The sequence below is a fragment of the Girardinichthys multiradiatus genome, chromosome 21, assembly GCF_021462225.1.
Source record: "Girardinichthys multiradiatus isolate DD_20200921_A chromosome 21, DD_fGirMul_XY1, whole genome shotgun sequence".
NCBI lineage: Eukaryota > Metazoa > Chordata > Actinopteri > Cyprinodontiformes > Goodeidae > Girardinichthys > Girardinichthys multiradiatus.
Genome location: NC_061813.1, coordinates 26,814,893 through 26,829,264, shown reverse-complemented (window position 1 = coordinate 26,829,264; position 14,372 = coordinate 26,814,893). Strand labels below are relative to the sequence as shown.

The 14,372-nt window shown below is 38.3% G+C and overlaps 1 protein-coding gene across 1 annotated transcript in view; it reads right to left on the bottom strand.

The window, feature by feature from the left end:
• LOC124857749 (sodium/hydrogen exchanger 9-like) overlaps positions 1-14,372 on the bottom strand; it is a 118,640-nt gene that overhangs the window by 70,679 nt on the left and 33,589 nt on the right. Inside the window, exons 7-8 of the mRNA XM_047349156.1 lie at positions 7,620-7,758; positions 4,485-4,590 (exon numbers count right to left, since the gene is read on the bottom strand). Coding sequence (XP_047205112.1) covers positions 4,485-4,590; positions 7,620-7,758 — 245 coding nt within the window. The remainder of the gene's footprint in view (positions 1-4,484; positions 4,591-7,619; positions 7,759-14,372) is intronic.

Below are 14,372 nucleotides of genomic sequence, written 5' to 3'. Positions count from 1 at the left end.
ATGTAAATACAAAATTCAGTTTTCAATTTTAATACATTTTATTTTTTAAGGAAAAAAAGCTATCCAAACTAACCTAAACGTAAATCGCCTCTAACTTACTATCATGCATCAATGGCAATGAGTATTTTATTTCACTGTGGATTAATGTTGGTCTACTCTTCCCTGAAGAATTATTTTAATTCAGTCACATTTGAAGATGTAGGTATGAGTCCTCTCAGAGAGCTCCTATCTTAGTTAAAAAATTCCTGACAAGGACTTCTCTGCTGACAGCGACTCTGAACTATGAGACATCAGAAAGTCCTATCCTAGTGAGGAGATGTGGTTGACCCCGTTGCTAGTTGTGACACTGTCTTCTAAGAGCTGTGATTGTGGTTGAGGCAAACAAATAAAATAAAAAAATAAATAAATGCCCTCCAGGTAATCAATGGAGAGAAAGTAACCGATGATAGAATTTAGACTAGATTAGATTAAGAAATGTGTAAATCATAATGATGATTTAGCAAAATAAATTGTCACACAGCATCAAAATGTTTGAACATAGCTTATTTAGATGCTCATCCTTATTTTGATTTGCCTTTTATTATGTTTATTCCTCATGCTGGTCATTTTCATACCATGTCTATTTTATATTAATTAATTTAATATTAATATTAAAATTCAGCATTTTACTGTGATTGCCTTTTTGTATAATAAGATTTAGTTTGGTAACTTCAACAAGACATAACGGAAAAAACCAAATTGAACAGAGGAGCAGAGCCTAAGGAGAGGAGTGTTGAAAGACAGATTTGGTCCTGGGATCAACAAACAGGCATTCCCAAGCAGATCAATGTGTCGTTCCCTCTGCTTTCAGCACCAGCCTGGAATGTGAGCAGCTCTGGTACCTGCTGCAATCAGAAGCTAGAGAAGAAGATTATAAGGAGATATCTCTCCTATGGAGGCCATTGCTGCCCAGTCTCTTTCATATTATTTAATCATGAACACTGATTATAACTGAGACACGTCAAGCCTCTTGTGCATTAGATTTTGTTCGGTTTTGTTCGTTTCTGATCTCCTGGACTAGTCATTTAAGTGCTCTAGGTGTAACTTTGGTAGGTCATCCACCCCTGACAAGGTTCACCATTGTTACATGTTTTTACCATTTGTGCAGACTGATACATGTTAATAAATGTTTCTCATCTATAGATCACAGCCGGATGTGTTGCTTTTTGGGATCTTTTTGCCTATTTCATGTTGTCATAGGTTTTATTTAAGTAATTTCTTGTTACTACAGATCTAGTATGTAGTTGTGGGTGTCAATAGTGAAATTAATTCCCCTAGAAATGTGATTATCCCCAGGTAAGAGCAGTTATAGTTTCATAGTGCCAGGTTTATTTGGATAGCTTTTCTTCTAATACATGAAATCGTGATTTTGAACTCTGCATTTTTTATTTATTTAGTTTGTATAATATATGTAACAGTTTTATCACACTGTCTTGGTGTATATGTTTCAATGGTGTGTGTACCACACTGGGCAGCATGCTGGATGGTACACTTCATAAACAGCACCAAGGTAAAGGTCAAGCTATTTCATTAAAAAACACGTTTTCTTCCTCCACAGGCCAAAGGGACTATTCCCAAGCAAGAGAGAGCTTGTCAGATGATTGAGTGGAATACCTCTGATAAAGCAGGAGGAACAACAACACTACATTGTTTGTTGAATATGAATACTGAATTAATATTCACTGTGGTCAGCGTAGAAGAAGACAACAGCAGGCAGCAAAGCCAAGATTTATTCTTCCAAATTCAACATAACTTTGGCATATTTCCTTGTCTTAAAAGCTATATTGTAATATAAATAATTTTTACATGAGACTAGGTTTTGAGGAAAACTTGCATCAGTAGTCAGAATAAAACTGATGTTAAATAAATACATTTATAGATACTAAGCAAAATAGAGGATAGATAAAAGCATTTGCCTGAAGCCTATAATACAATTTTGCAATAAATACAAGATCCTTTGAGTGAGGAGGTGATATGTATTCAGTACCAAACACACCCACTAACAACGATACCCCTAAAAAAATCAAGTACCACCAATTGTTTTTAAAAGTCATCTACTTCATAAATAGAGTGCAGTTGTAAGTAATATGAGCTCAGTGTAAATCCAGCTGTCCTTGAAGGCTTCATAGGTTTGTTAGAGAACATAAGTGAACAAACAGCATCACGAAGACCAAGAAACACAACTATAAGGAACCAGTCCTGCCATAATTAAAAATGTCATGAGAAATAAATAAATGACTCAGTAAAATAATTACTGGGCCAAAAAGTAGCTAAAAATAAAAAAAGAGCCATTAAATGCAACAATAGAAAATATTTTTTCAATAATCGATCAATTAATCAGATCTAAATATATTTTTCTATTTTAATTCACTAATTTTATTTAAACCACTAAGTTTCAATTCCAATTTTTTCTTTTTCAAAATAAAAGCATGACTCAATGGTGGACTGTTTTCACAATCTGTGGACTGTTTTCACCATCCAGAGGAAACATATTTTAAGAGGTTCAACATTAAATTAGCGTTTTTAAACATTCACAATGATACCTTCTGAAAAAATATTCAGATATATGTACATTTTTCAAAAATAAGACCTGGTAAATATGGGCAATATTATTCAACATATTAATAACCTTTTTAAAGTCAAATGTCATTCAACAATGATTTCTCTCCTGGTAAGAGTTCAGTTTCTATAGATGTCACTATATTTTATCTATATTTCATGTGGGATTTCTAAGGCCTCATAAAGATGTCTATAATTTTATTCAAAGATTACAGCTCTGGACCCATGGAAGGTAAATGCCAAAATAGGGTTGCATCCTACAACTGTTACAACTCTGGACAAAATATTGCATGTATGCTAAGAAGTATTGCTTCAGCAGACATGTACACTTTTAGTGACATAGATGGTCAACTCCTAACCTTAACAGGAATCGGTCTCTGGCGGACATTTTTCTTTTAGGCTGAGGATTATAGTGCAAATATAGGTTATATTAGAATATTCCAGATATGTCAATTTCCACATCAGATATGAATCAAGTGACAACTAGAGACAGTGTAGCTTCATTCTACAAAGCTACAATTATCTTTTAATGGCGTTAGGAATATAGTAAATGATCGGGAGATATTGCCAGATTAGTATTGCTTTAATTTTGATTCACATTACATGTGGATAATCCTTTTTAATGTTTATAAGGAGAAGAATCAGCCTGGGACATCAGACAGATTTATTTTAAAAGAATATTAGATATGGTGAGGTATTCATAAACTTCCCGTGTTCAGGGACTTTCTTTTTAATTTCCACATCAGATGTGGATGAAACGTATTGAGTGACGTATGGATGTTAGACTTTTAATCTGGACAGAAATTAGTCTGTGATAAATGATAATTTTCTTTAAAGAATGATATTACCATTGTGACTCATAGGTAATGTCCTCATCTAGGGATTTCATTGTGAAATTCAGCACCATATATGAAAAATACCTTAGTAACGTGAGAATTGTTTACTATTAATTGGGACAAAATCATCCTGGAATATCATCCTGTTTTATTAAAAAAATGCAGATTTAAGTAATTCTCCCATGTTTATGAGGCTTTAATTTAGAAATCTCAGATGAAAGATAAATGAAATATAGTGACCTCAGGAAAATGTGTTGTGTATACAAAATATAACAGGTATATATTACAGGAAAATATATCAGTGTGTAAGAATTGAAAGGACAGTAAAATAACTTGAAAAATTATTTATTTTTGAGGGACATAATAAAGCTCTAAGCTTAAATGAAGAAGACTGGACATAAATTCCAGTTTTTAGATGTGCAAAGCTGGTAGAGACACTCCCAAAAGAAATGTAGCTGTTACTGCAGCAGGAGCTTGTTCTATTAAGCTTCAACTCAGTAAGGCTGAATACAAGTGCTCACTACTCTTTCCAGATTTTTCTTTGTAAAACAATGGGAATGCCATGTGTGCTTTTCCATCCACTTCACATCTATGCACTATGTTGTTTTGGTCTTTGAAAACATAAAATCCTAGTAAAATGCATTTATGTTTTTGGTAGTAATTTTACTAATTGGGGAAAGGTTTTAATGGGTATGAACACTTTTGCAGTCTACTATATTAAAAAGGGTTGCACCCATGAAGAGAACTAAATCTGTTTTGGAGTGGAGGCTTGTAAAGTTGGCATTGTCTCTAAATCTTTGTTGAGTATGAGCTGTCAGATGTCCTTTGATGCAGCAGCAGAACATGCCTCCCAAACAGCTGCTTGTGTGACTGATACTGAGGGGCAATATGCAAGTTAGTGCATGCAGCTTAGAAGTGATGCCTGGGGGGAAGGGTTGGTGAAGGTAGAGACTCACTGAAAGGATTCGCATTCAGAATGACCCAGTAGTCACCCACATAGTTCTGATATGACCATAGACACACAAACAACATAAGTCAAGAAGTGTTCACCTGAAAGTCCACAGGCTTCTGCAGAGAGGAAGCTGCTCCAGGACAGCAGGAAGAATATTGATGTTTCCAGCAGAGGATTCTCATGTAGTCGTGTGAGTTTGGTGAGGTGGACAGAGAGTTAAAGATTTACAAGAAGACAATCATGCAGTTTTTATACTTTTTCCAATAAGCTAAGGTTGCTGATGGATCTGCAGTACCAATTTGTAGATGTTTGATTCCAGTGCAGCAGGCGGGAGGCTGAGAATTACTGCAGTGCTGTACCTGCAAATAACAAGCCAATGCAGTAGGTGCTCAATAAGCCTGGAGACCTGCCATATAAAATAACAACTGAGCCTGAATGGAATTTGTTTCCCTCTCTACATGACTTTCCCCACATACCCTCCGGCTAAGCTTCCTGGCCAACTATGTGTTTGGTTTTTACACAGAAGGAACAGATAAGTAAGTTTGGGTCCTTCATATTTTTCTATTTTTGGTCTTCTGTTTGTGCACAGTCGTATGCATTAACGTCCAGAGGTCAGAAAACAGTGAGATTGAGGGGGACAAATTCTGGACTGCAGCTGACCTAAAACCCTTTGAAATGTAGCTCTGTCAAGTCTTTATGAAAACAAACTGTTGGAAGTATGAACAGTTCACTTAAGAGCCAGTGTTGGTTTGTGCTCTACAAGGCAGCCAATGTAGAGCACATAGCTGATATCAGATATTAACAGAGTGTGATTAACCCATTCCTAAACTCGTTTGAGTAAATTTACCAGTAATTGCCAGATGATTGAGTGGAATCCCTCTGATAAAGCCGGGGCAGGAGGAATGGTAAATGTTAAACATAAGAACACTACAGTGTTTGTATTACCTCATCTTTTACAACAGGTGCCAATAAATGCAGATTGGGCTCTTTATTGTTTTTAATTTCATTTAAATTGTAGCAATCGAAGGATTAAGGGCTTTAAAAAACATAGAGATAGTAGATATCTATAGTATGTATATACACTCACCGGCCACTGTATTAGGTACACCTATCCAACTGCTCGTTAATGCAAATTTCTCATCAGCCAATCACATGGCAGCAACTCAAAGCATTTAGGCATGTAGACATGGTCAAGACGATCTGCTGCAGTTCAAACCGAGCATCAGAATGGGGAAAAAAGGTGATTTAAGTGACTTTGAACTTGGCATGGTTGTTGGTGCCAGACGGACATTCGGATGGTAGGATCAGAATTTGGCTTCAACAACATGAAAGCATGGATCCATCCTGCCTTGTATCAACGGTTCAGGCTGGTGGTGTAATGGTGTGGGGGATATGTGCAACCGACAAATCTGCAGCATCTATGTCATGCTATCATGTCAATATTGACCAAACTCTCTGAGGAATGTTTCCAGTACCTTGTTGAATCTATGCCAAGAAGGAGTAAGGCAGTTCTGAAGGCAAAGGTGCGTCCTACCCGGTACTAGCAAGGTGTACCTAATAAAGTCGCCAGTGAGTGTATGTATATGTTTTGATATATTATCATCATCTTTTCATACTAAAAGCATCTTGTTCTGATCCATTTCGAAATTGTTTGTTGTTTAATGCAGCAGAAAAACTACCAATAATTGACTTTTTTTTTGTCTTTAAGGATTTTTACAGATGTTTATGTAAATATATAGGGCAGAGTATATTACAAGCAGAGTATATTTCCTTGATTTGTGAATGCACAGCTACGCCCAAAATGATTCTTCTGCCTGATAGATTTAGATTTAAAATGATTTTCATTCCACTGAAAAGTTTGTTTCTGATAACAAGTAAGACAGGTCTCTGTCAGTTATTTAAACCAATACTCATTGGTACAAATACGTTTTATGAAATTAATTCCAAAATTAGGTTTGCCTAATACAGAATAAGGCTTTAAACACATCTTTATGCTGAAATCCAACACCTGTGGGGGGCTCTGTATTCTGATGTCAGATTACTTTTAATATTTAAAACATAAAAACATGGTGCAACGTCTTAAAATGGATGTGCTATAAATGATCCTTTTTCTAAAAACTCTGCATTTTAACAATTAACATGCACATATAAATTCTCCAATCTCTTCATTTGCGGATGACAAAATGCCGTTACTACTCTCCAATAATGGACAAATCAAAATATCCTGATTACAACTGCCTAGATTTATATCTTGAACTCAATGGGGATCTTCTTTCACCAGATCAACACTTGTCATTTTAATATAAATACACTAAAACCTCCCTAACAAGCTGCTAGAAGATGGAGGAACGAGATTATACATGATCCTGCTCTTTCTGTTTCTGATCAAAGTTTTTCTTACAGATCCTAGTGTAACGTGGAAAACCGAACAGCATTGTCAGTTTATAGTGAGTCACAGGAAAGAAATACACCTTTGACAGTCTATTAGAGTAAGTACAGTACGGATGCATGCACTCTAGGATCAGACACACAGAAGGTAGAGAGCTGACAATAATGAAGGCTTTTAAGTGACTGTCTGCAGCAACGACTACGCTAATGACAAAGCAAAGCTTCCTCCAGCTCTGAAAATGTAATCCAACCACGCAAAGATGATCTCATGTTTGTTTTTTAAATGCAATCCAGACTGTATGCATCTCTGTTATTGAGACTGCAATACGATGCTGACTTCTTATTTCCCTTATGAAGCCTCCTAGCATTAAAAAACAAAGCATATGGATGGGTTAATGATTTCATGTTTGTCATAAGTAGCCTTTAAGGCATTTTGGTTTATCAGGGAGCTGTTTGTTGCTGTGGCTGGTGTCAGCATGATTTTAATAAAAAGCTAAATTTATGGGTTGCATACACACATAAGCTGTACATAAGCACCCTGCTTGACACCTTCTCATTTTTCACTCTAACGTCTAATTAACTAAAGATCAGAGAGAGAGAAACGCCGGATGACTACGGCAGTTGAAGTTTTATCACACGTTTTTGGTGAGATTGATGACATCTCTGAGATCATGAAACCCACAGCAGCACTTTAGGCTCCGCCCAGTTGCTTTTACTGATGAAGGGGTGCAGCATGGTGTTGAAAGGGGGGCAGTGACAGAGGCCAGGAAGTAGATTTACTGCAGCGGATGCCAAGGTGATAATTGAGTCTAGGGTGGAGGGATGAGGAGGGGTTGAAAGGATATGAGGGCTGTTATTACTGTGAATATGAATCCAAGAAGGAAGGAACCAATGAGCACTCCGAGAAAGAAACCGACAGAGCGGAGGAAGGCAGGTGGGTCAAAAATGTTTCCTCTTCCCATCTGGTCATATGAGGCGATGGCACTGGAAGAAAAGAGATACAAGAAGAAGAAAACTTTTAAGGAACTAAAATAAGTCAAGAGCACTATTACATCATGATTAAAATGAAAAAAGATCCCCACTCCTAGAACTTTTTCTTTTTCCTTTACAGCCATAAACTTTAATGCATTGTATTGAGATTTTATGTGGCAGACCAACACAAACTAATGCATAGTTGTAAAATGGAAGGAAAATGATACATGATTTTTACCAATTATCTTAAAAAGGGTGCCGTGAATTCATATTCAATACGCTTCACTATGATCCCCCCAAATATGACCGCTTGTCTTAAGAAGTTACCTAATCAGCAAATCGAGTCTACCTTGGTGTGGCCTCTATGTGCAACTGTATTTCTGAATAAAGGACTATCCTGAAAAAAAACCTGTGAGAGGCTGCAAAAGAGTTCACTTTCAAGCAGGATAATGAGCCTAAGCACACCGCCAGAGCTACAATGGAATGGTTTAGATCAGACATCAAGGTTAAAGCTCGCAGGTCACATCCGGGCAGCGAGAGATACAGGTCCTTCTCAAAAAATTAGCATATTGTGATAAAGTTCATTATTTTCCATAATGTCATGATGAAAATTTTACATTCATATATTTTAGATTCATTGCACACTAACTGAAATATTTCAGGTCTTTCTTTGTCTTAATACGGATGATTTTGGCATACAGCTCATGAAAACCCAAAATTCCTATCTCACAAAATTAGCATATCATTAAAAGGCTCTCTAAACGAGCTATGAACCTCATCATCTGAATCAACGAGTTAACTCTAAACACCTGCAAAAGATTCCTGAGGCCTTTAAAACTCCCAGCCTGGTTCATCACTCAAAACCCCAATCATGGGTAAGACTGCCAACCTGACTGCTGTCCAGAAGGCCACTATTGACGCCTTCAAGCAAGAGGGTAAGACACAGAAAGAAATTTCTGAACGAATAGGCTGTTCCCAGAGTGCTGTATCAAGGCACCTCAGTGGGAAGTCTGTGGGAAGGAAAAAGTGTGGCAGAAAACGCTGCACAATGAGAAGAGGTGACCGGACCCTGAGGAAGATTGTGGAGAAGGGCCGATTCCAGACCTTGGGGGACCTGCGGAACCAGTGGACTGAGTCTGGAGTAGAAACATCCAGAGCCACCGTGCACAGGCGTGTGCAGGAAATGGGCTACAGGTGCCGCATTCCCCAGTCCTGGGCTACAGAGAAGCAGCACTGGACTGTTGCTCAGTGGTCCAAAGTACTTTTTTCGGATGAAAGCAAATTCTGCATGTCATTCGGAAATCAAGGTGCCAGAGTCTGGAGGAAGACTGGGGAGAAGGAAATGCCAAAATGCCAGAAGTCCAGTGTCAAGTACCCACAGTCAGTGATGGTCTGGGGTGCCGTGTCAGCTGCTGGTGTTGGTCCACTGTGTTTTATCAAGGGCAGGGTCAATGCAGCTAGCTATCAGGAGATTTTGGAGCACTTCATGCTTCCATCTGCTGAAAAGCTTTATGGAGATGAAGATTTCATTTTTCAGCACAACCTGGCACCTGCTCACAGTGCCAAAACCACTGGTAAATGGTTTACTGACCATGGTATCACTGTGTTCAATTGGCCTGCCAACTCTCCTGACCTGAACCCCATAGAGAATCTGTGGGATATTGTGAAGAGAACGTTGAGAGACTCAAGACCCAACACTCTGGATGAGCTAAAGGCCGCTATCGAAGCATCCTGGGCCTCCATAAGACCTCAGTGCCACAGGCTGATTGCCTCCATGCCACGCCGCATTGAAGCAGTCATTTCTGCAAAAGGATTCCCGACCAAGTATTGAGTGCATAACTGTACATGATTATTTGAAGGTTGACGTTTTTTTGTATTAAAAACACTTTTCTTTTATTGGTCGGATGAAATATGCTAATTTTGTGAGATAGGAATTTTGGGTTTTCATGAGCTGTATGCCAAAATCATCCATATTAAGACAATAAAAGACCTGAAATATTTCAGTTAGTGTGCAATGAATCTAAAATATATGAATGTTAAATTTTCATCATTACATTATAGAAAATAATGAACTTTATCACAATATGCTAATTTTTTGAGAAGGACCTGTAATTTCATATCTTCATACCAATCACAATGCATATTTTACAATGCAAAGCAACTGATTCTTAAGATGGGGATGCACAAGGTAAGATTTCCTCAGCCTATCGGCAGAGTGGCATCCCATATCTCCATCCTGATGGTTAAAACTCAGCCCTTAGTGGATGGCTGGGGTCAGATATAATATTCTTAGCTTTCGGTAATGATTTAATATTATAGAGGTTACTAAGACTGTCAAAAGAGATGCCAGCGATTTTACTGTGTTCTTTAACAATGATTTGCAAACAGTTCTTATTCCTAACTAAACGTGACCTGTGCCAACATATTGGAAAAATAGTAAGAATGGCCTCAATAAAACAAGAACAAAACCCTTTTATAAAAACAGAACTGACATTGAAAAGGCAAGGATTCTGATAAAAGTGCATTCATTGGTATGTTTTTTTTGTTTACCGATGACTGTGCACCGAAGCTCACTTCATCATTAATTAGTACTCCCAGGTATTTATATTGTGGCACCAGCTCCACTGTTTGGTTGTTGATCCCTACTGGAGTGATGAAGGTGGGGCTTTTATTAAAGTCAATACACATTTCTTTCGTCGTATCCACATTTATGTTAAAAAGGGAAGCTTCACACCATTTTAAAAAGTTGTTAACTGACAAGCCATGCTCTGTGTTTTAACTATTTAAAAGTGAAACAATAACTGAATCATCTGCAGACTTGTTAATGTGGTGTCCCGTGTAATGGCTCTTGGAGTAATTTGTGTATAAGACAAATAAAAGGGGGGGAGGAGACAACCCTAAGGAGGCTTGGTTAATGAAGAGAGGGGCTCAGATAAAACACCATTAACTCTGACCGCTTGCGTCCTTACTGTTAAAAAAATCATTCAACCAGGAGATAAAAGCAGAGTCATTATCATAAAAGGGCTTTAACCTGTGTGCTAAAATATGAGGTTGGATACACATAAAAGCTGAAGAAAAATCAATAAAAAGTAATCTGACCAGAATATTAGTACCCTCCAGATGTTTAAAAACCAACTGTAAAAGTCTCCCATTGCAACATCTACTCCTGGAGAGGTTCCTGTACTACGTCTAACAGCATATACTTTATTAATTTATTGAATATCTTCATGACTAATGATGTCTAAGCCACTGGTCTAAAATCATTTAATGACTTTGGTATTTTGGACTTTTAGATGGGTACATATATTGACTATTGACTATCAAGACTATGTCCTTGTCAAAGATAAAATAATCTGGTTTAAAATTCAAACCAGGATCTCTAAAAAAAGACAGCTCCTCACTAAAATTACAAATGTTAAAATTATTATAAAGAAGAATGCAGACTTTTTGGTCACCATGTTTTAACTCCTTCCCATGCAGGATGTGAGCTGCCTGTTCTCAACAAGACCTCCACTTTGTCTTTGTATGCACGCTTGGCTAATTGATTTTCTCTTTTCACCTGTTCAGTGAGTTACCCATGTAGATAACTGTTTCCTTGGTTAAAACTGACATTCTTCTTCTTAATAATAATAATAATACCTTTAAGTGATAGGAGAATAAATAGTGATGGACTTTTTTGGAATAAACATATCCTCACAAAAAGAGGTTTAGGCAGACACTGTTTCTGTCAGGTAATCTGAGTCTTAGTAGACATGTTTAAAAACATCTCAGTCTGGGCAGAAAAAACACTCTTGTAGGCACTGGATGGACTGCTCAGTCCAGATGGGAATTTGTCTTCGTTGCACCTTTATTCTCTTCAGGACCGATTTGTAGGTTGAAACGAGGTAAACGGCGTTGTGATCCGACATCCCCAGAGGAGCTCTGCAGAGGGATTTGTATGCTCCATTAATTGTTCCAAAACAAAGATCCAAACATTTGAAGTAAGTGTTAAATATGATTGTTGTGAATACTCTACTCTTAACTTCAAAACATTGCTGATGACTGAATCATGTGCAGTTATTGTAAACCACTAGTTTCTTGCTGCAAAGCTCTGCACAGCAGAGAGCATAAATTCCCAGTGTTAATATGCTGAGCTAAGCTCCCAAGTCCAATTTACTGGAGTCACTCCTAAGAACACATTGCCTTCTAAAGAAGTATAAACCTCTTCAGAAAAAACAATGCATTCCAAATTATTTTCCTTCACAGATATTTCAGAGCAGTGGGAGAAAGAGGAGCAGAACACAAGTGCTGCTCATAAAAATAGCAGCATAATGTTATTTGTGCTGCTATGTTATTTACACTTTGGGGCGGGGGGCTTCAACATGCAAGTCATCGAGTGCAAGATAACCCTCACAAGCAAGAAGGAGAGAGAGAGAGAGAAATTATGTGTTCGTCTGTGTTTGCGTGAAGAGAGGAGGCGACAGCTGTCAACAAACCAGAGACAAGCAGCTATGCAAGTAACTGGCAGAGGCGGCTGCATTTGTGACACGATTTTTGTAACCACAGCAGACCATCTATAGCATCCCTGTAACTTGGGAGTTAGCTATAACTCCGCAAAAATCAGCTGACATTGTTAGCAATATGGTCGATGAGAGACTTTTGAAATATTTTGATTCTGAAGAATTTTAGTTGCAAAGGGTTCAACCTTTTGGAAATGTCAAAACTGAGGGCAGGCTCTACATTTTCAGAGTATGTACAGAGAAGCAGTTGTTTCAGTATTATTAATTGCAATGATCTCTTTAAGATGTTTCATAAGTGTACTCTACAATCTTTTTCTCTTCTCTTTCAAATAGTATTTTAACTCAGTTCAATTCAGTTTAGTTTATTCATCCAGTGCCAATTCAGAACGCCACGGCATCACCTCTTTTATGTTCCTGAAATTAATAATTGGTGCTTGCTCAATATGTTATACAGTCAGTCATTTTCTACCGCTTATTCCATAGTGGGTCGCGGGGGAGCTGGTGCCTATCTCCAGCAGTCTATGGGCGAGAGGCAGGGTACACCCTGGACAGATCGCCAGTCCATCACAGGGCAACACACAAACAACCATGCACTCATTCATACACCTAAGGGCAATTTAGAGTGACCAATTAACCTAACAGGCATGTCTTTGGACTGTGGGAGGAAGCCAGAGTACCCGGTGAGAACCCACGCATGCACGGGGAGAACATGCAAACTCCATGCAGAAAGACCCAAGGCCAGGAATTGAACCCAGGACCTTCTTGCTGCAAGGCAACAGTGCTACCAACTGCACCACCGTGCAGCCCATGTTATACATTCATTATTCAAAATAAATGCTGTCCGTATGTCTTTTTATATTCTACTTCTTAAAGAGAAATCTGAATCAGCTAAAACTAGTATTGGGTGGTCAAAACCACAAAAATTCTGATCCTTTGAATTTTTTTTTTTTACCAAATTTTTCAGAAAAATTATGCGGTGTTCTCGCTTTTGGCTCACACATTTTGGTCCAGCCAGACACAACACAAATGACCACTGTATTTAAAAGATCATTACATAGTGCCTTACATGATGTCATCAGAGGCATGTGCATGTAGCAGCTTGGTTTTGGGAAGTTAAATTTCATCCTGACTCAATACAATTATAGCAAAATAGCAAAACAAACACAAACGCTTACCATGACATGTTGTTCTAAAACAGTCAATCTATAAAGGGGGTTTGATCAATTTAATAGATTTTATGGAAAAGTCTGACTGGTAGCTTTAAGCTGAAACGAGCCAGTAACAGCACAACATTTTTCATCTTCATGGCAAGAGGGAAGGAATCAATCAAACTGTCACTAATGAGCTCTGCAAATGAAAAGAGAAAATCTATTACTCCCTCTGTGGAAATAAAGACTACGGCTGCATTATCACACTTAATTTAGCAGCAAGTCAATTTTTTTAGTGTGCCCTACTAAGGGTGGTGTCTTCAAAGATTTGGTGCTGCTCGCTTTCGGCCACCACCCCAACATTCTTAGATACCGGACCTGCCTGAGTGGCTGCATGGGTCGGGGTTGGGGGGGTTTACGCCTGGGAGAGGGCACATCAGCGTACGGCTGAGCTGCTCCTCAAGCTTGTCTGACTTCCAGTGCCAGGAATCAACATGGCTCGGTGATAAGGCCCGGCTTTGTGCACCTCGGTGAACCCGTCAAGTGACAGGAGACGACATGAAGGACAGTCAAGGCACTTCAGGAACAAGTGTGGCACTATGCGACTGTTTGTTTGGGAAGATACTCAGCCTCCCTGCTGTGCTCTACAGCGTATACCATGACAACTCCTAATCTGTGAGAATGCATTAACCTAAACGGATTCCAGCAATCTTGCACTTGTCTATGTGTGAATTCTAAACTCTCTCCTTCTTCACTTTGCCATCTGTTTGCTCGTCTTCTTGACTGACTTTGCGTAAATAGTGCAGACAATCACTGCCCAGCAATTAAATGCATATTTGAGTGCAGTACAAGGAAAAGATGGGACATCAAACTGAAAAGAATAAGGGGAATGTACAGCATGGACATGGGAGAAGTTCATAATGCCTAATCCATTGAGCTTCCATTGATTTCATGCTGAGTTTTGCCTTAATTGGACAGC